Source organism: Phyllostomus discolor, chromosome 4, assembly GCF_004126475.2.
Source record: "Phyllostomus discolor isolate MPI-MPIP mPhyDis1 chromosome 4, mPhyDis1.pri.v3, whole genome shotgun sequence".
In the NCBI taxonomy this organism is placed as follows: Eukaryota; Metazoa; Chordata; class Mammalia; order Chiroptera; family Phyllostomidae; genus Phyllostomus; species Phyllostomus discolor.
This window is the reverse complement of record NC_040906.2, coordinates 53,349,205-53,374,829: the sequence shown is the minus strand read 5'-3', so window position 1 is coordinate 53,374,829 and position 25,625 is coordinate 53,349,205. Positions and strand designations below refer to the sequence as shown.

Genomic DNA, 25,625 nt, shown 5'->3' with positions numbered 1-25,625 from the left:
CGATGCATACACATGCACAGGCACTACACTTGGCTATTTTTCAACTTGTATCTTTTCATTCCACCTAACACTGATGGAGGAGACATGTTCCCTGCTTTTGGAAAGCTATCAGTCAAAAAGGGAAGACCCCCATTTGCAAAGCAAGAGACCACAAGATGGTACAGGAGCATATTAACTGTCATTTGGAATTAAGGCAGCTTTGTACTGAGTGGAGTCTAGAGAGATGTGAGTTCCACATTAAGGATCTTAGGCTGCAAATTTTGCCCATGTTTTGATGAGAGGGTGGTATTTTTAGCTGACATGATGAAAAATATCTTCTCTCACTGACAAAGAGGAGTCAAATCAGGCCAGATTGCTAGAGTTGTAATTTCTAACAAGGCAAAGTTAGGACACCGCCCAGGAATTGGGCAGTGAAGCTGACTGTTAATGCCAATTCTTAACTTCTATGGACTTCAGTTTCTTATTTAAAAGACAAAGGCTTGAACCAGATGAGCCTTCAAGTGTTTCCTTAATGTTAACAGTTGATGATTCTACCCAGTTTGGCATATTCCAGGGGGTTAGCATTTGTGCATACTGCAAATGTCCCTCTCCCTGTGAGTGGTTACTACAGTTGCCTACCCTTGGGAATGCTGTGAAGCTCGAATGAAATGGTACTGCTGGAAGACCTCTGTAAACTGTAGAGCACTGTCCGATGTGAGTTTGGACAGAGCTCTACATTGGCTGTAAATTAGCCACTTGACTGCTGTGTGCCCCAAAGAGCAGCGAACTTCCTAGCCAGTGCCTAACCCAGAGCAGTGCAATGTCACTCTACACAGCCCTGCTAATTGTCCCTCTCACAAGACCCTCTCTTCGCTTTAGAAATGCCCACTTTCAAAATTATGGATCAATAATCCCTTACATGTTTTAACCTTGTCCCAGAGTGGAGAAAACCAATACTAGTCAAGTTACTTCTGATTTACTTCATGTGATTTCATACCTGCACCCCATCTAGAATTTCTTCTGGGAATTAGAGTAAAAAAGAACAGTTATCGCAAAGAGGAGAGTATCAAAGTAATTAGAATCAAGTTTCTACTTTCTGTTTTACTGTTTGAAAAACTGTATTGGCGCCATAGAAAGATTTCCATCTTACAACAGAAGTGACCTATAAATTAGGTTTAGGACTAAATAGCATTAAAGATTTGATGAGAAAAGATAGCGAAAATTCCCTGACTACTATAATCTCTCCTTTATGATGAATTCCTTACATAATTTTTATTTATCCTTTTATATATTTTTATCAAATATCTTAAATCCTTCTATAGGAACAACTTAGTATTGATATTTAGGAGGAAACCAAAGAGAACAATAAAAAATTCCAGTAACTTATTTTTAAGTTGGTTTTCCTCCTTAGCTTTAGAGACTTGGATAGCTAATACTAACATCTCTTTGCTTTTCTTTCTGCTTAAAAATAATTTCAAAACCCATGAGAACATTTCCTAAGAATAGATTTTACATGAATCAGAAACCAGTGTTTGTTGACCTGGCCGGTGTGGCTCAGTTAGTTGGGCATCATCCTGCAGACCAAGAGGTCATGGGTTCAGTTCCCCATCAGGGCACATGCCTGGGTTGCAGGTTCAGTCCCCAGCCAATCAATATTTCTCTCTCACATCCATGTTTCTCTTCCCCTCTTTCTCCCTTCCTCCCCCTCTCTCTGGAATCAATAAAAGAAACCAATGTTGTGTACATAGTATTAGGTAATATTATGGTAGTATTATGGAATCATTACTTCAATTGACTGAGTCCCAGGATTGGTGTAATAAAGGTTTCTTGATATCCAATCTAAGGCCAGGCTCATAGAAGAGCCCATACTGGAGAGAGGAACTAACACTGTCCTGTTGGTACCGTCTGTCTTCACTCTGTGAATTTCACCCTGGAAAAAACAAGAAGTGAGTTGTTTCAAGGCCACAGTTTCTCCAGGAAAACACTGCTTTCACTATGGCGACTGCCAGCTACAATGTTCAACACTTGCAACTTGGAGAAAAGGCAAAGGTTCAGAACTATTGGGTGGCCTCACTGTGTATAATGCTAATGCAGCAACGCTTTGAAAACACTGATTTTTAGGTATGTCACAGGAACACACAAGGCTTATCATTCAAACTACCTCTAATATTGGCTATAGAGATTTATTTCTTAATTACCAAAGGCCAGAGTCATAAAAACAACTCAAGTCACAGGAGGCCAGGAGTATATTTTGCACCATGGCATCAAGTGTCAAACACAGAGCTCTCTCCTCTTTTCTTCATTTGTATTCCCTTTGCCCCTTCCCTATCCTCACAGATTTCTTTCCTAAAGGGTGAGGAAGGGACCCAGTGGGGAACAATTGGAGAAGTGTTCTTTTTATTCTCGGGGTTTGCAAAGGTTCTGAATAAAGGCCCCAGCAGTCACATCAAATGCTTTCCTGGAGTTCCCTGAGGGAACTATGGCTTTTAGTCTTGAGTTATGATCATTTTTATGTTAGTCTAATATCTTCTACAAGCGTAAAGCTCCTTAAGAACAACCTTTGTGACTTCTGCTTCCAGGCATATATTCTGCACTTGGAACCAACTAGTTCAGTGCAGAGCAAATAGTAAGCACTTAAAAAGTACTTGCTGAATGAATAAAAAATACCCAATAGCTTAAGTGTGCTTATTATTCTAAACTAAAGAGTGTTCTGATCTTTGCTCCAGGCCAACCTCCCATTTACATCCTTCATTGAATACAAAAAAAATTAGCAGTAAGTTCATTTATTTCTGGATCATTTCCCTTTTATTCACCCAGCAAACAATTGACTATAAAAAGGCATTGGTGCAGGTGCTTTGCAAGTTATATACTTTGAATGTTATTCAAAACTTACTGGGTTCAGAGGGGAAAGGGGAGGGAATTTCGGGGGAAAGGGGAAGGGTTTACAGGAACAAGTATAAAGGACACATGGACAAAAACTAGGGGTGGGTGGAAATGGGAGGAAGGTGGGGAGGGCTGGGTAGGTGGGCTGGGATAGGAGTAAAAGATAGAAAATTGTACTTCAACAACAATTAAAATAAAATTTAAAAAAAAAACTTACTGGGTTCTCAACCCAATAGATGAATTCCTCTGAGTCATCAAATTCCACATCGTAACCGTTCTGTATCCCTGACACGGGGACCATGGCGTCATTGCTCTTCACCTCGGGACTAAGAGAGATCCCGAAAATGACGCTGCGTCTGACCGTTATTAGGAAAGGTTGATCATCTGTGAAAACAGCAGAATATCAGTCACCATTATGCCCCACTATTCCCAGACATTTAGAGTAACGGAGGGCAGTGGATTGCTACCATCCTATGGAATAAAATGTCATCCATCGCAGCATTGCGGCAATAAATGCAGTGCACGGAAGACAGTCCCTCCGACAGCCCAGGGCCTCCCATTGGGTTTCAGTGTGTTGCTGAGTCCCCAGACCTCCAGGCCCGCACACAGCGCTTCTGGGTTGTCCCGAGGCAGGTTTACGCCACCTTCCATTAATTCCTTACTTACCCCGTCACGGTCGGGAAGTTCTTTCATTTCTACCAAGACAAAAAGCTTACTAATGCTGAATAATTTAGGAAGAGTTGGATTTTGAAAAAATATGTGAAGGGAATCATAAAATATTTTTGGTGAATGGCAGTTTATTATTTTTAAGTATGTTCAGAATATAAAGTAACTCTACAAAGTGTTGCTTAGTATTTATTAGAGATTTTAATTGCTAAATAAATCAAGTTTATAATCCTACCAATTGTTGACTAATGTCTGTCTTCCGCACTAGGTTCTAATTCCCAAACAGCAGTGATTTTGTCTGATTTACTCACTATTATGTCCCCAAAGCCTGGCATATAATAGTTGCCTAATAAATATTTGCTAACTAAATGAATGACCACATAAATGAATAAGCGGATAGGTGCATAAGTGAATAAGTAAATAGTGTCTTCTAAAGTTCTCAGAAGTGTCTGTAGATTGCAACTTATCCTCATATCTTAAACTATCAGTTCACTTAGCCTCCCTAATACAATGAGGTCCTTTTTCAAAGATAATCTTTATCATAGCTATGCAGTCCCATTATCAAAAATATATATAAATTGATGAAATTCAAGACTGGGGTTTTACTTTGTAATTCCTCCTTAAGAAAAGGAAAAGTTTGGCCCCGGCTGGCATAGCTCAGTGGATTGATCTCAGGCTGCGAACCAAAGTGCCGCAGGTTCGATTCCCAGCCAGGGTACATTCCTGGGTTGCAGGCTATAACCCCCAGCAACTGTACATTGATGTTTTTCTCTCTCTCTATGTTTCTCTCTCTATCTCCCTCCCTTCCCTCTCTACAAATAAAAATAAAATAAAATAATAAAATCTTTAAAAAAAAAGGAAAACTTTGGAAGGTGACTTTTGTGTTATCAAGGCATATATCTCACATATTAAGACAAAATATAAAATGATTAATCATTGTATAATTTTCATGGGCTAAAATGTTTCATTATTTTGATAATCTGAGAAGTTTTACAACTTCAGCAGGATTATTTGACACTTTTTACTTATTTTCACATCTCATTAGCTTTTTCTTGTTCCTGGCATTTTTAGTATTGATAAATAGCTCAGCATTTTTTAACCTAGTACAAATTCAAAGTAAATTTTGTAACTATTAATGCTTTCTGATTTGCAAAGTTCTACAATATATAGCATTTAATCTTTCACAACAAGCCTGCAGAGTTGTTTTCAGCTGAGGCCAACGAGGCTTGCAAGGGCCCTGGGACCTCTGCCAGAAACAGTGCGGTAAAGGGCTCCCTCATAGGCCCGCCTCTCTCAGCGCTGCACGCTACCCCTCCCCTGAACAACTGCAGTGGCCATAATAATCGCCCCCATTTATTGAGAATCTGCGCCACACAATATACACCAGGCAAATATTATTTACTTAACTATCTCCCTGAAGCCTCATAACCCTGTTTGTTAACAAGTTACCACTACCCACCACACACCCACGCACACACACCTTTCAAATGAGGTGTGAAGAAATAAAGCAATTCAACCAGGGTCTCACAGCCAGGGAGGGCTCCTGCACTCCCACACCTTTGTGCTTAATCGCTGCTCTGCAAGAAGTGCAGGCCTGGTGCCACAGATGGCTCTCAATTACCACTCAACCCATTTTATTTAATTGTAATAATAATTTTTAAAAAGCTATGAGTTTCAGACATACTTGGAAATGATATTGAGATATTTAATTATTTATTGGCTACATGCTATAATTGCTCATTGGTTCAGTAAAAACAAGAACTATTTCCCAGTTTCACAGAGGACATTTTAAATTTTATTCACTCAAAACCTGATAGTTCCCTTTTTAACAAGTCATTTTCCTATTGCTTAACTGGAGGAATTCTCACCAAAGGCTGTTTAGGACCTTACAAACTTTGCATTTCTTATCCATCAATCACAGGCCTTTCTGGTTCCTCTGAGGAGCTCTTCCCTCAAGCACTACTCAGCTATTCTCCTTCTCTGGCCACTACTCCTTCCTGGGGATGTGCCTTGGGTCCTTCATCTGATCGCTGGTGCATTTGAAAGCATGGACCACCCACAAACATTTGTGGGCAATGGACCAGAGGGCAGAGTATCATTTAACACTGCACTGACAGCAGGTGAGAGAGCCAAGGTGGAGGATGCTGGCAGAGAAGCACTAGAAAAGAAGTGACTGCTGAGACCGTTGGCCTGGAAGGATGTGTGAGAAGCGCTCTGTGGAATAGAGAAAAGGGGTGATTTTATGACACCGTACACCTCTCAAGGAGCCAATGGGTGAAACACACAGGACTGGAGAAGGAGAAAAAATTTTAAAAAGCTTGTCGTTCACTCAGCATTCACTGAGTGCCATTGTGTGCCCCAGACAATAAACACACATCAACGAAGCAGGTGGAGGCTTTGAGCTTCGAATCCAGAGGGCAAGACAAAGTATTAATTAAATGGGCCCCTGCTCACAGAAAGGACAGGGTACAGGAGAACTTAGGGTTGGGTGAAAAGTTCAGGAGAAGGTGATATTTAAGCTGTCCAAGGTCAGTATGTCTCAGTCTTTTGAAATGAAAGATCATTTATTTTTAGTGTTCATGTCATGATTTCATTAAGATTAGTGTTAGCAAAGCATAGAAGTGAAAAGACAACCCTCAGGAGCGGGAAATTGATGTCCTAATTAAAGCGTGACATTTACAACTCTCCGACCTGGGTCCCACTCAACTCGGACCCTGCACAGACTCACCAGCACGGCAACTTTCCAGGGCACAGGCAAGGAGCGGTTTGTTTTGTTTGTTTGTTTGTTTGTTTTTGTCTTTTGCACAGAATCACTGAAGCAATTGCTTTGTGTCCCTCAGACTAAGTCAGAAACTTATTTTGGATTTGAGATTATTTTACAGGGTGTTGGGGAGATGGTCAGATTTGAGTTTTGTTTATTTGTTTTTGGCATTGTGGGAACATATTTTCTAAAGAATAAAAAAACTATTTCATGCAAAGAAAGCGCTCACTTTAAAATTTTATAACATAAAATTAGGAAAAAATAGACACATCCCATAATCCCCTACCCCACTGTGACCACAACCGGCACATGTGTGGGTGGTCTTCCAGGCTTTTTACCGCAAGTTTACCTAGGGCTAAACTGGACAGCACCTGCTTTTTCAACTAATCTCACCACCTTGGCATTTCCAAAGACATACCAGACACTCAGCAAACACTGTTTTAAAGGTTATTGAACATGTAACTGAAGTAAAATGTTTTCATCTACCAGTGTTAACAAGTCTGCTAAGCTTCTTGTTAAAAAAACTGTGTAACTGTTAACATACATTGACACTGACTTACCCAACTGGGACTGAGAAACCAGTTGGGAAACAGTGGAAAATGTTCCACCTCAGTAAAGTCAGCCCATAGGAAAACCACTAGTGGAATTATTTGTGAAACGACAAAAGGTACTATTTAGAATTAATATTTATCAATCACCATCAGGTGGTAATACTGATTATGCCAACCCAAATGCACAGTTCAATAATCTTGGTGTGGTGAAAGGATGCTTTGTCTACAAAATGTCTGTAGCCCAGTTTAATCTTCTGCTGAAAGACTCTGAGGACACACGAAATTAATGTCAACAAGGATTAGTTGCATAATAAGTCTCTGAAGAAAAATGGCAAATGCCAATCCCTTTGTAAGCATTACCAATAATTACAATCTTTCATCGGGAAAGTAACCTGGCAAAATACTACATGTTGATGGAATAAGCCTACATCTGCATAATCTGTAAACACCATAAATTTTCTGGATTCAGCATATAATTTCCATTTGAAAAATAAGTTTTCCTCTAGAATAGGACTCTATTTTCTCCTAATTTACAAAATTTTATCATTAAACATTTAATTTGAAAAAAATTAATTTGAACTTATCTACAGCCATTATGAATATCAAAACACATTCACTTCTCTTCAATGAGAAATGAAAGAAACTTGAGTTTAGAATAACTCTTTCAATCTTTAAGCAAAGGCAAATGATTTTGAGAAGAGTTTATTACAGATCAAGTACACACTCCAGAGGAAATCTCTTTTGTGGATTGACTACATCTTTTCCTTCCATTCTTACTCCCTTCACATACTCTTCAATTAACCCAACACAATAACTAGGATGCAATAAAAATTAAATGCCCAAATAATCACTGAAAATATTTCATACAGCAGAAACTTACATTTTAAAAATATCAAATAATAGTAATGGTATTGAAACCTAGCCTACAACATTCATCATTGACTATTGGTTATACGAATAAAAATGAAATAAGAAGCCTGAAAAATGAAGCTGTACACTATGTCAAGAATTTTAACCTAAGTGCAGAATTTGGAACTTTCCATTACCATCCGTAGTCTAAATGTAACCAGGTAAGAGAAAATGTGAAGTTAAGGACTGTTGAATCACATGCACACACAATATTAGCTCCATAAACAGAAACTATGCAACAACTGAGGTATTCGTCCAAGCACCCCATATAGTACACACCCCAAAGATGCCTGCTGAACCAAAAGGAACACAGCACACTCTCCATCAGCAAGTGGGTTAGAGCTTGCACAGCTTTGCTCAAACCATGGCAAGCTCCACCAGCAGGGCACACTTAAGGGGCATACTCTACCTCTCAGGCAAGTCACAGAATCATGAGAGAGGCTCCATCCAGAGGGACAAGCACAGGCGTAACGCTGTGACCTCTGTGAGGAAAGCAGGCACAGATGGCTGCAGGGGGCAGAGGCACATGAATTTATACCTGCAATAGAAAGAGAAGTAAACGCTGTGAACAGAAAATCCCCCACATTAAAGTACACAGGATGAATGGGCAGAGAAAATGTGACATATGTTTATAAATATACACATACAATGAAATATTACTCAGCCATAAAAAAGGAACTCCTGCCATGTGCAACAACATGATAAACCTTGAGGGTATTATGCTAAGTGAAATAAATCAGACAGAGAAAGACAAATACCATGTGATTTCACTTATACATTAAAAAACAAAACCAAAGTCATAGAGAACAGATTGGCAGTAGCCAGAGTCAGAGGGTGGGGGTGAGTGAAACGGTAAAGGTGGTCAAAAGGGAGTGACTTCCAGTGATAAGACCCATCAGCTCTGGGATGTAATGGACAGCATGATGACTGTAGTTAACAATACTGTATTAAATAATCAAATATTTGAAAGTTGCTGAGACAGTAGATCTAAAAGTTTTGTGACAAAGAAAGAAAATGCTCTGTAACTATATGTGGTGATGGGCGCTCACCAAACTCACTGTGGTGACCATTTCACAACATATAGAGACATCCAACCACATTGTGCACTGAGCTGCACCAGTCCTCCCAGAGGCCCCCAGGATTCAGAGACAGAAGTCCACTATGTTACCTCTGTTGGTCTTGTTTTTTTCCTAAACTACATTTTTACCCTTCCCTAACACCATGCTTTCAACAGAACATTCATAAGAGGCATGAGAGGGAGGAACAGCTTGCCCACAGTTACAGATCACTCCTGTCTATAACCAGATTATGGGCAAACAGCCACTGAGTAATCCTGAGCTTAGTGTGGAAATATGATGCTCAAAATTATGTGTCTTTTTTCCTGACTCAAAAGACATCAGTAAATGAAACCGAGGTGTGTGTTCCCTATGCAACCTTTACAATTATCCACTGTTGACTAAGTTTCGTTTAGATAATAACATTTTATTTTTCTAATGATGCCACCTTTGTATGTCTCTGCTCCTTGTCAAAAGAGATCCAGTGTGCATCCCAAGCTCACAGGTGTTCTCTGAGTCTTATATATTCCTATTACACACCTTGTCAGATTCATCAATCCATTCATTCACTCCAAAATGTTAAGCCTTCAGCATGTACCAAACAGTATTCCAAGCACTGGGAATACTGTAAACACGGGGCAGATAGTCTAACAAAGGGAGACAGAACTAAACTCATATATTGTGAGATTTCAGGAGACAGAAGAGGGTAAAGCAGGGATAAGTGGTGATGGAAGCAGACAACCTGGGGTGGTGAACACACAATGTAGTATACAGATGATGCTTTATAAAATTGTACACCTGAAACCCAATAAATTCATTGTAAATAAATAAAGTATGTTTCAGAATGAGAGGGTAAAGAGCAAATAATTATGAGAGAGGGAGGCTATTTTAGAAAGGATGATCAAGAGCCAGCATGGGGAGATGTTCCAGGCAGAAGGAAGAGCTCGTGCAAAAGTGCAGATGTGGGAAGTTGCCTGGCATGCTTCAGGGCCAAAATGAAATCCGCTAAAGTCCAATGTGGCAAGGTAAGTGGGAGAAGAGACCAAGGAGATAACAGGGGCTGGGTTCTGAAGTGTGATGAGAAACCACTGGAGAGTCATGAGGAAACAAGACTAAGTGACTTATTCCCTCCTCACACTTCAAGGAACACTACCTAAGCCAAAATCTTAAAACACCTAGCCACCCACACCATGCACTGTAGGATGACAGGGTGGCCACAGAAGAGCACCCACAGGGCAATGATGCCAAGATAAGTAAGTCCTAAAAATAAGTGGAAGTGATAAAAGGATCTAAGGGACTATGTATCCGGTCTATGCTGTATTTGTCAGCTGAGGACATTGAGACTCAGAGAAAAGTCCCAAAGGCAGTGGCCAATTCCTAAATAAAATGACACAATTTAGATCTGCTGCTGTTACATACAAGATATGACTCTTCCATGGTCAATACCAGTAATGGAAATGTTAGGAAAGAGGGAAGGATAATTCATTGCTCAAAAAAATGGGTCTGCAACATTGTTCATTTTACATTTCCAGAGTAAGTGTTTTCCAAGCTACTCCCAGGCAGGATATCTCTCTGTCTCTTTCAATTGTTTCTCATTATTTACCATTTGGCTGTTTCGAAGGATGAACCGCAACAATCCCAAGGGGCTGGTGCACATTATAAATCACAACTGACTGGTTCCCTCCGTGCCACTTGTTGGCTTGAGTAACCTGTTGAGTGGCACGGTCAGTCCAGTACACGGAGTCTTCAAAGAGGGTTAGGGCATAGGGATGCCGCAGAATCTGTGAAGCAGAAGAGAATGATGAGATCTCACCCAGAAATAAAAACCAAGGTGAACAAACTAGAAAAGGATGCCCAAGAGATGGTTCACTTTATTATTTAAATGTTTAATAAAAACATAGGGAAGTTATTGTTCAAGGGGCAGATGAAATATATACTGCTTGACCTATGTCCCACTATACCACTCAAAATCCTCTCACATACATGTATTGTTTAGCCTTCATTTTTACCCTGGTAGTTACTCTGGGCACCCATCTTACAAATGAAAGCAAAACTGAAGTGCATAAAGTAAGGCGACTGTCTGGATCCCTTCCTCCCAAGGCCTCACCACCACCCCATTATCACCACTCCTTCTGCAGTGCTACTTCTGCCGTCTTGCTCTGCCACTCGCAGACGCACATGAACCTGACACAGCTGAGATGCCTGTTTCCCGCGGTAGGGAGGCCCTCCCAGCGTCTCTCCAACTCACAGAACTATAAACAATGACAACCTTAAATAGAAATTATTAACAGTTCTGCATTTTCCCATAACTTGTGGAAATAAATTCCACAGAATTCCTGAATAAAAATGCAAAACATATGACAGGCTATGATTACATGACAATGTAAATATAATTAAATTATTAATATTTGCTTAACCTTTTTTAAAAGTACAGAAGCAACAGATTAGCATCTACAGAGCAATGAAATCACAGGGGCAATCTGACCATGAACTAGAATAATTTTTTTTTGTTAGTAATAAAAGATGAATTGGCCCTTATTCCTGTTGAAATTTCCTGGATTTACCCTGTAATACCTGTAACGCAAAAATTAAATTCTTCATTTTCTTGTTTCTCTTTTTGCTTGTGGTGTCCACTAGGACACTAATGCAGTTTCAGTTCAGTTTTCCTCACTATCGACTTACCAAATCACTGGCTATCACCTGCCTCCGATGTTGTCCATTGTAGTCACAAAAATCTAAGTAGTCGAGATAGGCATCCAAGAAGTAGAGTAGTCTGTTGGGGTAGTCAATAGTTAGGCCATTGGGCCATAAAATCTTGTCCTGGACAATGACAGTGCGCAAACCGCCATCCATGCTGGCTCTCTCAATCCGCGGGTGGTGGCCCCAGTCAGACCAGAACATCAGATGGTCACTGTGAAAAGATGCTGGTTACCAACTGGAGGGGGCATATTTCAATGCACAAAGTAACTGTCATCTTAAGTAATAGACATCATGTTTACACTCTATTTAAAATAAATCATCTCCAATTCAGAGTACATGCACAGAGCTTATTTCCTCCGAGTGTTACAAAGTCAAACTGTGATCATAATGCAATCACAAGCCACCTCAGGGTTTTTTATACTGTCCATAAAACATGCAGGACATGATGACCCTGAAGTGTCTCGGTGCCAACTCATGTTTCTGTGCAAACCACAAATATTTAATCGAGAAAAATCCATATGTCCTTAACTGTCTACCTTGTCATGTTTAACAAAAGAGTCTATTTAACATTACAATTAAACATAATTTGCCTAACTCGTCATCCTGCAGACAAGAATGTAAGTTAGGGAATCGGTAAATTCAAGAAAGGAGGCCCTCAGTGTTTCTAAACACATGGGAGAATTTCTCCTTCTTCCCTTTGGGACCAACAGGCAAAAATAATCTTTCCTATATGGTGTAAAAGGGAGCTCTAGTAAACAACATGAAACCAAAGCAGAAAAATCTGGCTTTTTTTTTTTTTAAGAAACCATGAGGTATCAAAGTTATAGCAAACTGGCCCTGGCTGGGTAGTTCAGTGAAGCACTGTCCCGAAACACCAAGGCTGCAGGTTTGATCCCCAGTCATGGCACATACAAGAAGCAGTCGATGAATGAATGCATAAATAAGTAGAACAACAAAAGTGATGTCTCTCTTTCTCTCTCTCCCCACCCCTTCCTCTCTTTCTCTCTAAAAATCAATTTAAAAATTGTTTTTAAAATGTTACAGCAAACTGGCCTATGGAATAGGCAATGTGCATTCATTAGAAACAATTATATATGTCTACAAAAATCATTTCAATACTTATATTGCCAAGCTAATAAATTAATGTGGTCTTAAGTAACCAATTGTTCTTGCGTACTTTATGAAGAAGACTATTCAGATAAAGAAAAGATAGCAACAACCAGTTGATACCAACCGCTTCTACAGAGATGCTTAAACAATGAATTATTTTAAATTTTATGATATGTATACTAGTCACATGCTCCTGTTTTTTCCCCCTCATTATTAACCACATTAAGGCCACATCACTGAAAAAAAAAAAAAAAGCCTTACCTAACTCTAGGATCTAACGCTAGTCCCCTGGGCATTGTTACGTTGTGACTAATCAGCACGGTCCTGTGGCTCCCATCAAGCTTCGAGACTTCAATTGTTTGCAGAACATAGTCTGTCCAGTAAAGATTGTGGCCCACCCAATCTACCACAATACTTTCAGTCATGGTGACACCACTGTCAAGTACCTAAAGACAAAAGCGAATAGAGAGTGAAGTCTAAAAGGAATGAATGGTTGATAACATGGAAATTATATGAAAACCTGGAAAAAGGCATCTAACTCATCCTATGTTTGCTTGTGACCATTAAAAAATGCTGTCCTCCTATGTAAATAACCACCTAGTCAACACTAAGCTTTTATAGGAAAAACATACATGATTTTATAGAATGGAACACTCTAGGATAACTCTATGGTTAGATTAGTGTGTAGTTTCATTTTGGTTTCAAAGTGTTTTCAGTTAACAAAAGCTCTATCCATTCACTAAATTGGCAACCCTAAGAAACTTTATAATGTCCAGATGCCAAAAGTAACACTTTTATTAAATGTCCATGATTACAAAGTAAAGTTCTAATGGGCAGAGGAAACATACCACAAAGGTCAAGAAACCAAACTCGAGAGATGGATTGAGAAACACAACTACTTGAAAACTACAAAAAGCATCCCCTTAACTACCCTGTGTGTTCCTCTGCTCCCATGCACTAGGAAAAAAACTGCAAAAGGAACCTTATACGTTTTGTGAAGTCTCTGGGTCATGAGATCTGGTATTCAGAATAATGGATCTGCCTGCAGAGGCCACATTTTCATCTAAAACACCCACAAATTCAGAGTTATAAATGTCCAACCCTCTTGGGTACAATGTGGCCCAAAAGGGAAGTCACCCAGGATGCAGCAGGGCCTCTCTCACTGGGGAGTAACATCAAATAGACCCAAGGCAGGGGGGGAATTAGTCAGGCCGAAGGTCAGTAGAAATGTACTTACTACTTTTCTGTCTGTTCCATTTTGAAATGCACTCCAGATTTTACCCTGAGTTCCATCAGACCAAAAGACACGACCACTGATTGAATCAAAATCAACAGCTACAATGTGAGAACCATCTGCAATAAGCGCATAGATATTATGGGCCTGGGAGGTGACATTGTCAGCAATGATTTGGTTCTGACTTGCCACAAGTAACAGAAGATTTTCAGATGCTGTCCAAGAAGAAAATGCAAAAATGTCAATGATTCTGGGGGGAAAGCAATACTAAAGCTTCTCAAATATTTCATGTAATACTTTTGGTAACATATAATTCCAAACTATAGTAATAAAAAAACTCTATAAAAATTATTTTTAATCATTTCATTCCTTGCCTAAATAGTTAGGGGATTTTCATATTTAAAATAAGCTTTTTCTGAAATATTTTTCTTTCTTGAATTATACTTTTTAACATTTGCCCAAGTATCTACTTGCATTCTTCCTGTTACTATAGTTACTTTTGTACTTTGCTTATCTTCGTTCTTAGATTGTGTAGGCTTCTTCATAGCAGGAATCATGTCTTAAATATTTCTATTTTTCACAAGGCGTTCAGTTGTGGCAGAGACTCTAATTATCTCCCAGTATCCCCTCTATTTTGTTTTAGTCTCCTTTTCCTTTAAAGCAGCTGAATTAATATCCTAATACGTAATATAATCACTTTCACATAGTAGAAATTGAATTAATATTGGGTGAATTGAATTCATTAAGTCCATTATATAAATATACTTAAATATAGAAAATACAGAAATCATTTTTAAATAATGTAAAACACATTTAGATATTATCCTAAATAATTAAAAAATCATCTTCTACCTGTATATTTTTTAACCTCTATTTTTCAAAGTATATCAAGGTCTTTATGCATTATAACTCATTTAATCCGCATGAGAAACTGAGGTTTAAAGAGATTATATAACCTATCCTTTTGGCTCATAATCAACATTGCTAAATGTCTACATGAAATATTTGATCTTAAGCTCTGGGGTATGCCATTAACTGGCTGGGATTAGTTCACTTTCAAGTTCAGTCATTACCTGTAACTTTGCAAGTCTTCCCATCAGTGTCTAACATGTATTCTTTATCACACCAGCACCGGAAAGAACCTCTTGTATTGTAACAGTGCTGGCTACAAAAGCCTGGAATATCACATTCATCTGTGTCTTCACAGGTCTTGGAATCATTGGCAAGCAGGTATCCCGAAGGACATAAACACTGAGCCCCAAAGGGGCCTTGAACACACTGGTGAGTACAACCAGCATTTAAATTTAAGCAGCTCTCTTGATCTAGAATAAAGAGAGAATCAGAAAGGGGAAAAGTGAGGTACCTTTGCTCCTTTGGTTCACTCTGCTGTAAATATTTGTCATGTAGTCTCGGGTCCCCTTCAGCATAATACCCAGCTAAGAGCTAAGTGCAGCATTCACTAGGATGAACTCCATAGACTGGTCACTGTCTGCTCTGATGAGCCTGAGGGATTTACTATTCTGCACATCCCCTGGGCTTGGACCATTTTCTTCGCTACAGCCCACTATTATAATTCCATATAGTGCAGTGAGAGAAACTTGGGAAAACATTGTTGACAACAAGAAACACAGCTGTCATTGATGAAGCATGCAAAGAAACCTAAATTACTTCTCATTTGCTTCCTGTTATTTTTTTACCCAAACAGAAGTGGAAGACAAGACTTTGACAATACGAGCAAGGGCTGGATGGAAGGTCTGTGAAAGTGAATACATGGAAGAGAAAAGTCAAGAACATTGGAAGACACAGATCCACTAACATGCCATCATTCTTTACTCTCAGGGCCCAAACGGCAATGCCTGAAGCCACCCAAAGACAGCTCATACACCTGGGGATGCAAATGCTCTCTATTTCCATGTAACTTATAAGGGTCATGGTACAAATCATGCACTAGAAGGGGGAGTAAGTCAAACGGATTAGGACATTTCAGTACAAACACAACACATACAAAATCATAAAAAATCTAAAATATTTGGCAATCATACCTGGCTGGGGTTCATCTGAGAGTGAGCATTGATTAAAGAGGAAAGAAAGAAAGGACAGTAATTAGGATTACATGCTAATCACAGAATTTTAATCACAGCAAACACAAATCCCCGATCTCATTTGTTTTGTGGCAAGTTCTGATTAAAATGAGAAAATATTAAAGTTAGAAAAACTTACGAGCACATTACCAAAAGAACCAAATTTAATTTGACAATCTAATGGCCTCATTTAGTCTTTTTTTTAGTAATTACAAAAAAAGAAGTAAAAACACAGAGCCAAGTGCAAAGGATTTAATGAGAAATATTATCCAGTGATGATTTATTTGAATCATGATGGTTTTCCCTACAGTGAACTCAGAGAGGAACTGAAATCCCTTCCTCAAAAGCTACGTGGTGGTTATGACAATGGTGATGTACAAGGGGTCACTGGTCAGAATGAATTTATGGCCAGTAAACTGTGGTCAGGAAACTTACTGCAAAGTGGGGACTCATCTGTCCCATTGGGGCAGTCAGGGATGCCATTACATACTGCACTGAGATTCACACAGATGCTATGGCCAGGGCACTGCCATTGCCCATTGGGACAGATAAAGGCTGGAGTAGGGCAGTCCTTCTCATCACTCATGTCCCTGCAGTCATTGTCTCCGTCACAGAGCCACTCTCTGTGGATACAGTGTCCATTGTCACAATGGAACTGAGATGGGGAACAGGTCTTGGGCACGCAGCCATGGTGCTCATCAGATCCATGGACACAGTCTGGATGCCCATCACACTCCCAGTTCCCCGGGATGCAGAGACCATCTGATTGGCACTGAAACTCATCTGGGTGGCACATGCCCGGAGGCCTGGTTTCTAAGAGAAAAGCATAGGAAAAATAGGCTTGTGAATGCAATTTATAATCCCTTTTATATAATCCTTATAGGAAATGATTTTGAATCAATGGTAGGTTTATAAGAATGACTATGGCAAAATAAATATTGAAATATAAAATAATACATGTAGTATCTTCTCCAACACTGTGGTAAATAGAAATCTTTATATGTGTCTGATGAGTTGATTTGACAACAAAGAACCTGATGCACAACCCTTGAACAGAAGATAAATCTCTGAGTCAAAAGAACATTTCTTACGCTGATTCAATTACAGAATAAATAATAAAATGTATCTGTCTCTTTATTAAAGAATCTCCAGAGCATTTCAACAGAGCTTAATTAGCTATTGTTACTTTGAATTTCATGTGTTTAATACCATACATTTGGATGTTATCATTGTTCCTCAACTGAGCTATATGCAATGAATCCAGCACATATTGGGTAAATAAAAGGGGACAGTAAGTCCTTAATTCTTTGCAAACTTCCCACTGTTCATCAAGTAATCCCTGAGAGAGAGATAGGAAGTGTCTCCCTATTCCACCTAGGTAAGCCCTAACTCCCCCCCAAGGACCTCGTGGGGCAACAGCAAGACACTGGCACCTGAAAGTTTAACTTCATTTTATCATAGAACTCTACAGTTTCAATGTGAAACAGGAAAATTAGTGATTATGAATTTCTTGGTGTGGTACACACCTATAAAGTACGTGAGCATTGTATTTAACTTCGCTTATTATCCATAGGTTTAAGCACTACTTTTTTGATTGGGGAGAATTGATAGAAACCCACTTTTTATGGTCTAAAATATCATTATTCAAACAAATGACCACTTCATTGACAATTTTTTTAGAAGCTTAAAATCCATGTAACACAAAATGTAGGCAATAACAAATCCAATTCATTGTAGGTTTCCAGGCTTTGGACATTATAGGTCCATCAGATTTATATTCCACAAAGTTCTCCTTGAATCCTCTGAGTAGAAGGAATTTCTTTTCTCTGAGCCTCCATAGAATTTTATCTGTATTCATTGTTAAGGCTCTTGTAACTGCCCACCTTGCTTTAATCACCTCTTAACTTTCTATAATTTCTCTTATCAGACTTTAAGAACAAACACTGTATATAATATCTTAGCAGATGTTCAATCAATAACAGCTGAAAGAATGAATTCATTAGACTCAATATCTAATTCTGCTCATACCATATGCATACCATGATTTGACCTCCATATTGACATTTAAAAAAAAAAAAACATTAAAATGCCCTTTTACATGCTATGTCTCAAAAATTTGAAACATGCTAATTTGGAGTATCCTAGGAAAAATATAATAGTAAAAACAAAAATATTTAGCCTACCTAAGAAACTATTTGAAAGTGCCCATTTACACAACTACTTGATTCACAAGTTATAAATCATTATTTGGCAATGCCTTGGCAACTTTATTGTATGTTTAATACTTTGATAATGCTTTGTGATTCCTTTGATAATACTTTTTAATTCAGACTGTCTTCCCTCCAGTTTGTCTGACTTAGAGAAAACCTGTGGCAGTATCAGTGTTGTTAAAATGAAATGATCCTTCATCTGAAGCATGCTGGGTTTATAGTACTTACGGCAGTCTTTCTCATCAGAGTGGTCACTGCAGTCAAAAACACCATCACAATGATATATGTTGCTAATGCACTTATTCTCACTGGCACATTTGAATTGAGAAGCAGTGCAATTAATTACTAAGAATGAAAGAGAAAAGCGTTAGAAACCAGCTCAATGAGAAAATGACTAAACATTGAAATTTTTCTAAACAGCATGAATAAAGAGAAAGCCATCCACTTACCACAACCATTCTCATCAGATCCATCAACACAGTCCTTGTCCCCATCACAGACGTAAAATAGGTCAATACACCGATGGTCAGTGCAGTGAAACTGACTAGGTAGGCATGTCGCTGTGAAATCTACCATCATCCCAAAACAAGATCAAATAGTTTATTTTTTGTTTAATGTGTATCAGAGCCAAAATTAAAAATGTTAAAGAGATAGTTAAGTTATCTCAATTGTACATGTGTTCAAAATTCCTTCAAATCAGCCACATTGCCAAAGTCAGGCCAGCAAGAGCACTCAAAATTAGCAGAGTTTTTAGAAAAGCAATAAAAAGATCATGGGCAAAGTCAAAAACAGTGATTACACTGTGAAAAACAAACCACACGTAGAAAGTGAGCATTATGGGCTTGGACTAGACTACACTTCAGGAATACTAGCAAGTCCAGGACTACCCCAAGGCTAGGCAATGGAGCCCAACAAGGCAGCATGGTCAGCGTGACCTATGTGCCGAGTAGCAGTAGTGTATAAGCTGATCATGATAACTGGTTTAATCCCAAGTCTAAGCAGAACAATACTAAAAACTGGTGTCCTACTTTGCTGAAGAGACACAGCCTTAGAACCAGATGTGCTGGCTGCCCCTCTGCAGGTGGGGCAATACAGATTCATGCAATGTGAAAGCTAGAAGGGATCTTAAAGCTCATCATCTCCAGAAGGAAAGGGACTTGCTTGGTCCAAAACTAGAACTTAGCCCAGGGAACTTTACTCTGCCTTAAACTATTATTGCAGACATGAAAACAAACAACAACCAGAAGAAAATTAGAACTCACAAGATAAAAAGCAGGTGGGTAAGATTAATGGTAATTTAAATGTTCTATGAGTCTTTATTCTATTGCCTTTTTGCCTGTATCAAATGAAAAGAAAAACAAGAGCCAAATGTCTGGATATGTTTATATGATTTAGAAAAAACAATTTTTAAAAATATCTAAATGGTTAGTTGAGAGATTATTTTCAGTTTCTATCTGAATGTTAGACATCAAAGACAGTCTTTATTTTGCTTCCAAAAAGCTCGATATCTAGGAGGGATCTAAGCTTCCCAGGTCTTTGCACTTATAGCTTATTGATAAAAGGATCAACAGATGGAATAAAAGTGGCTAAGACACAATGAAAATTTTGAGAGCCTTAGAGGAACGTGTACAAGGCTACTGATTGTTCAAATCTATTTACTAGGATGATCAACCAAAAGAAGTTCATTCCAAACTTACTGCAGTTCCTTTCATCAGATCCATCCCCACAATCATTGTCTGTGTCACAGAGCCAGTTCCTTGAGATACAGAGGTTGTTGTCACAGGTGAAGAAAGATGCAGGGCAGGAAATGGGTTCATGGGTGGGGCAGTTCTGCTCATCACTGCCGTCCATGCAGTCCTTCTGCTTGTCACAGCGCCACTGTGTAGGGATGCACTCTCCTCCATGGACACAGGTAAATGCTGAAGATGCACAGGAATTGTCTGCAACAAAAACAAAAGTCATCACAAAGATATTTGTTTTTATAGTCTTTTAAAGAGTCCTTACCTTGTAGAGGCCCAATTCTTCTCCTTTTTCAATAGGAGCATCATACAAAATAGGGAGAAATGTGCAAGCATTCCAAATCCTTCCCCTCCTCCTCATCATCATCATTGTGGTATTTATTTAGCAGTTATCATATCCTCACACTGTGAGGTACATATAATTATCTACATTTTACAGATGAGGAAGCTGAGGCTTTGGGGACTCTGCCCAGGACTGAAGTCATCGCTGGTGTCATCCTTTACTTTTAAGCTTCCTTCCTCCCATAACAATTTCAAATCTGGTCTACAGAAACCTTGAGAGTATGTCATTTGAAAAATGCAAATTAATAAAATACTTGGGTAAAAATTGGTACTTACAGAAAGAGGAAAATAATACACAAAAGGAAGAAAAAGGAAGAAATTTCAGAAAAATGTATAAGTGGGCACTTTTATTTTCAAATATGTAACTTTTCTTTTTCTCTAAGACAGGCTATTATTATTATTAATCTCAATGTGATAGATATTTCTGACATTTCAACTGTCTTCTATCTTTTTTTTAATGGAATAGTTTGTGTTCTGCAGTAGCATTTATTAGGGTCCAAAATTTATAAGCCAGATTATCATTAAAAAAAAACAATACAAAGATGAAGACCACCATTTCAGCCCTAATTCATTTTACAGCAATGGTGGGGCAGGTGGGGCGGGTGGGGAGGGGGGAATACAGCCCATGAGATTTTCAAAGCCATTATTGCAAGTACTTATTCTGTGATACTGTCCTCTTGGATACTAAAGGTTATGTCTAGTGTATTTTGATTTGACTTTTTGAAAAGCTTGACAAGATGTAACGACTCTGCATTGGTCCAAACAGCCGATGTCAAAAAGACATTTTATTGAAGGTAGTCCAAATCAATGCAAGTAATCATTTGTGATGTTATCCATGAATGATATTTATTATCTGCCTTCCTAAAATCTGAAATTTTAAAAGAAACTTTTTCCCATAGAGCTAACCTAAGCTTGTTTTTATTTTAAAGCCTACCTTTCTCCATTCTTCACATAAGGTATCTCCCATGTATGTGCTACTTACTAGATGTGCCACATAGATGCTCATCGCTGTTATCATGACAGTCGTCAATCCCATCACAGCGGTAGTAACTGGGCACACATCTGCCATTGTTACACGGGAAGGAAAAGGAGCCACACTGGTCCAAGGGTGGTTCACGGGACGGGTCGTCCAGGCACGTCAAGTGATTGGAGGTCAGGCTCATTCCATAGGGGCAACCACACACCCGCTGGAAATTTGGCACTGGGAAGCAGAAGTGGCTGCAGTCGCCATTCGGATGGGTGGGTCGATTACAATAGTTAGAACCTGAAAAAGCAACATACTGAGACAGTGAGTTAATCCCATTGCCCTTAGGTTGATCACAAGTATTGTTTGTGAAGAACAACAAATGGGAAAGAAAACTTGTCAGACCAATGCTAAAAAGTAGCTCACTCTTGAAAATCAACATGCCAAATATAACATTCAACGTATTTTGTTCCAGTAACACTTTAAACATTTTTTAATCCTCACCTGAAGATATGTTTCTATTGATTTTTAGAGAGACAGGAAGGGAGAGGGGCAGGGAGGGAGAGGAGTATCTTCCATACACGCCCCAACAGGGAGGGGATCAAATCAGCAGCCTAGGTATGCACCCTGACCGGGGATAGACCCGCAAACTCTTGGTGTGCGGGATGATGCTCCAACCAACTGGGCACCAGGCCAGGGCTCCAGCAACACTTTCTGAGTTAGCAGAGTTGAACAGAGATTTTTAAATCTTACAGTATTAAATATCTGGGTGACAGGAATATGAAACTCTCAGGATCTATATTCAATAACAAGTACTTCAAGAAAAAACGCGCTGCCATATTAAACAGATACACCCACATAAAAGAGCTCAGCAGTCCCACTCACCAATCTGGATGTTGTCATCATATGACTTCACGTGCATTATATTACTGATGCCGCGTCGGATAACCGTCATTTCTCCACCGTCTGTTTTCCTGACTCGAACGATAGCACCCAGTCTCCAGTCAGTAAAATATACATAGTCTAAAAAGAAACACCGGTGATTAGTAGTTTTGTCACAGCTCATTTATAAATCACTTGAAAATACACAGTAGTTTTGTGATGTTTCTTGCAAATGCGAGAAGCTTCTCCCATAAAGATCTGTAATACGTTTCTGTAGTCATTTTCCATGACTTGTCACTCTCTAAAATGACTCTGACAGAGGCTATATTTTCAGTAATATTAGGGTTCATATTCAAGCAAATGCATATGGAGTATTGTGACTGCATTTGATAGCAATGACATTTAGACTTCCAGGGGTGAAAAAAATTAAAAGGCATCAGGATTCTTTTAGAGAACACTAGAGGGTGCCCCCTGAGTCTGCGTTCCTCTCCCAGCCAACACACTAACCTGATCAGTGCTGGCCGGCAAATACTTAACCTTGTGAAGTCTCATTTACCTAGAAAAATAAAGGCAATCCTCAAAAGTGTCTCTAAGCTCCCTTCCAGGTCAAAAATTTCATATTCCCAGTCTTAATGGGAATATTTTTAAAATTTTTACACTCAGTTTTAATGAAAAGCTGTTGAAAAAAAGAAAAGGATAGATCTAGTCCAAAAAGAAGCTTTCAGTATGTTTGGGGACTAATAAAATTATCCGCTGAAGTGTGCCTGCACCGACCACCACATGAACGCTCCATGGAGCTCAAAATAGTAAAAGTCATGTAAGATTCTTAACATCAAAAATTTAATCATTTTCACTTTACACAAGCTACTGAAGCAGAGAAGTTTATAAGGGAAAGAATTAAGTCAGAGTGGATTTTTCTCTTTTAACTAACTAAAAATTCCAGATAACCAGACAATGACTGAGATGTCACAAATGTTATCATTGGACCAGTTTTCCTTATCTATGGTCCAATCAATGAATCATCAGTCCCTGGACTCACTAAATAGTATCTGGACTGATGGCGATCTCAGTCTCACCACTCACGAAAGTATTTTACTTCACTTAAATAGACAAGGAATCCAATCACCGTTTAGTCCTGTGGGGCATGACAGTCAGTCAAGCAAACCTAGCCACGGTGAGAAAGATGCATGGTTTCCATGGTGTTGAGCAATAAAAGACATTTTCATGAGACATTCACAATGAAAGGTGGTGTGGGAAGCTACTACTACTACTACTACTACTATTATTATTATTATTTTGAGAATCTTGTGCCTCATGGTTTTGCACTCAAATTTTTTTCATATTGATGAAACCAAAAGACACTGAAACTACATTTTTATTTAATCCCAGAACATTCCAGCAAAGAGCAGATAAAATTTAACATTTTTATAATGTTCCTGTGTGACAGCACATAGCATGTGATTGATGTCACTACTGAAAAGGGAGTGAATGCACGGGGGGATGAATATGACTGACACATCAAAAGTCTCAGAAAAGCATTTCTTAAATACTTTTAAATGCCTTGCACTCCTCCGCAGATAAACAGACAGCAGGATGAAATATGTCATGTATTTACTAGCTATTTATTCCACACTATATGTGCATGAGAAAGTCTTTGATTTATTGTCAGTGTCTAGTTTTGTTTTGTTTAAGCACTGTGCTAATTATTCAGAGTAGGAAGTCTCAACCACAGACACTACTAACACTATTGGTAAGGCCTTTGGTGGTTCACATCAGGGCGTGTCCTCTAACTGGACTAACTATGGTTTGTCGAACAAAACCAGAGTAGATTTTAGTCTCTCCTCTCCCTCTTGGCCTAGTGCTAGAAACCATACACACTCATTCATGGAAACCCCTGTCTTCAAGACTGAACAAACTACCTGCTTTATGGGGCAAAGCTACATTCTTATTCCCAACGACTCTAATCAAGCAGCATGCTTACACTCAAGAAGAGGGCTGGGAGAAGGAGAGCTGATACATCGGTGTGATCACTGGTGTGGTAGGTTTCCAGAATTCCATGCTTCCAACAATCTTTACTAGTAGCATTCAATTATTTAGGGGAAAAAAAAACTATATCTTGCTATATTCTTCATAAGCCATATCTTAACATTTCTATATAACAAAGATGATGTGACTAAAAAGCTTCAGGCATTCAGTGAGCATACAGCTGATGAGTACATACAATAGTTTTTCCACAAAAAATTCTGAAGAGGATCTTGCAAACATCAGAGAATAATGAAATTCTACAAGAGTTACTATGAACAGGGCTTGCTGTTTTATTTTTTAAAACAATTTAGACCATAATTTACTATCCCTTTGTTTAATATTTCTGTAACAGAGTACTTGGTGTGTTAGACTGTATAACATGTATTCTACAAAGTGCCATACCCTACAAGGTGTGCACATTATTATCTGAAAGTATCTAAAAGAAAAATATACTCTAAAAGTGAAATATTCAATCAACAAGGCAAGTATTTTGCCTATACATAATAGTACCATTTTCATTTTTGTATTCTAAAGTAAGATTTACCAGAAATGTGAGATTATCAAATGAGGATGAGTCTACTACTACAACTGGCAAAGTATAAAAACAGCACACACTTTTATTGCTTCAAAACATACCTTGAAAGACAGTAAGTCCAAATGGATGTGTCATCTGCTGTATATGGCCCAGGGCTCTTCTATCTAAACCATCAAAGGTGCTGTGCTCAATTTTATCAAATAAGGCATCTACCCAGTACAATCGTAAAGCACTAAAATAACAAAATATTTAGTTAATTGTTATCCAGAAACTAACAAAGTATCCTTTATAATGAGGGCATTCAAAAATAGTATGTTCAGTTGACACATTTATTAAACAGAGTTTTAGCCCTGGCTGGCATAGCTCAGTGGATTGAGTGCGGGCTGGGAACCAAAGTGTCCCAGGTTCGATTCTCAGCCAGGGTACATTCCTGGGTTGCAGGCCATAACCCCCAGCAACCACACATTGATGTTTCCCTCTCTCTCTCTCTCTCTCTCTCTCTCTCTCTCTCCCTCCCCCTCCCTCCCTTCCCTCTCTAAAAATAAATAAATAAAATCTTTAAAAAAAAACGGAGTTTTTAAAACTTAAATATACTCATCAAAAACTTAATAGTTTTATGCCCCCAAGAAAGATACAGCTACTTTTATGAATTTTCAATTAAATATTTTAGAAAACTTGAAATATTATCTTCAAGTTAGGACTTTTGTTTTTCTCCTTGTTAAATAAACAAGAAAAACATTAGTAGCTAATCTATGTTTGAAAGGTTAAATATATTTCTTCCTTTTTTTCCTTCTATAAACTACTATTGGCATTTCATATCCATGAGCTTATTTACTCTGTTACTTTTCCTATATTTCTAAATTGAGCATCAATTTTTTGAGAACTATATCTTATACTCCAAAAACCCTCTGAGAATGAACATAGAAAACTACGAGATCTGTCCAGAAAAAGTCCAGCCATTGCTAACACAATGAGAACAGTTTGTGCAACATCAATATA

General features: G+C 38.6%; 1 protein-coding gene across 1 annotated transcript in view; it reads right to left on the bottom strand.

The window, feature by feature from the left end:
• Nucleotides 1-25,625, bottom strand: part of LRP2 (LDL receptor related protein 2) — a 199,470-nt gene that overhangs the window by 91,336 nt on the left and 82,509 nt on the right. Inside the window, exons 19-33 of the mRNA XM_036023343.1 lie at nt 24,728-24,858; nt 22,070-22,207; nt 21,203-21,484; nt 19,837-20,079; nt 18,589-18,708; nt 18,368-18,484; nt 16,365-16,742; nt 14,922-15,170; nt 13,852-14,063; nt 12,876-13,060; nt 11,487-11,715; nt 10,408-10,585; nt 8,159-8,287; nt 3,080-3,246; nt 1,766-1,909 (exon numbers count right to left, since the gene is read on the bottom strand). Coding sequence (XP_035879236.1) covers nt 1,766-1,909; nt 3,080-3,246; nt 8,159-8,287; nt 10,408-10,585; nt 11,487-11,715; nt 12,876-13,060; nt 13,852-14,063; nt 14,922-15,170; nt 16,365-16,742; nt 18,368-18,484; nt 18,589-18,708; nt 19,837-20,079; nt 21,203-21,484; nt 22,070-22,207; nt 24,728-24,858 — 2,902 coding nt within the window. The remainder of the gene's footprint in view (nt 1-1,765; nt 1,910-3,079; nt 3,247-8,158; nt 8,288-10,407; nt 10,586-11,486; nt 11,716-12,875; nt 13,061-13,851; nt 14,064-14,921; nt 15,171-16,364; nt 16,743-18,367; nt 18,485-18,588; nt 18,709-19,836; nt 20,080-21,202; nt 21,485-22,069; nt 22,208-24,727; nt 24,859-25,625) is intronic.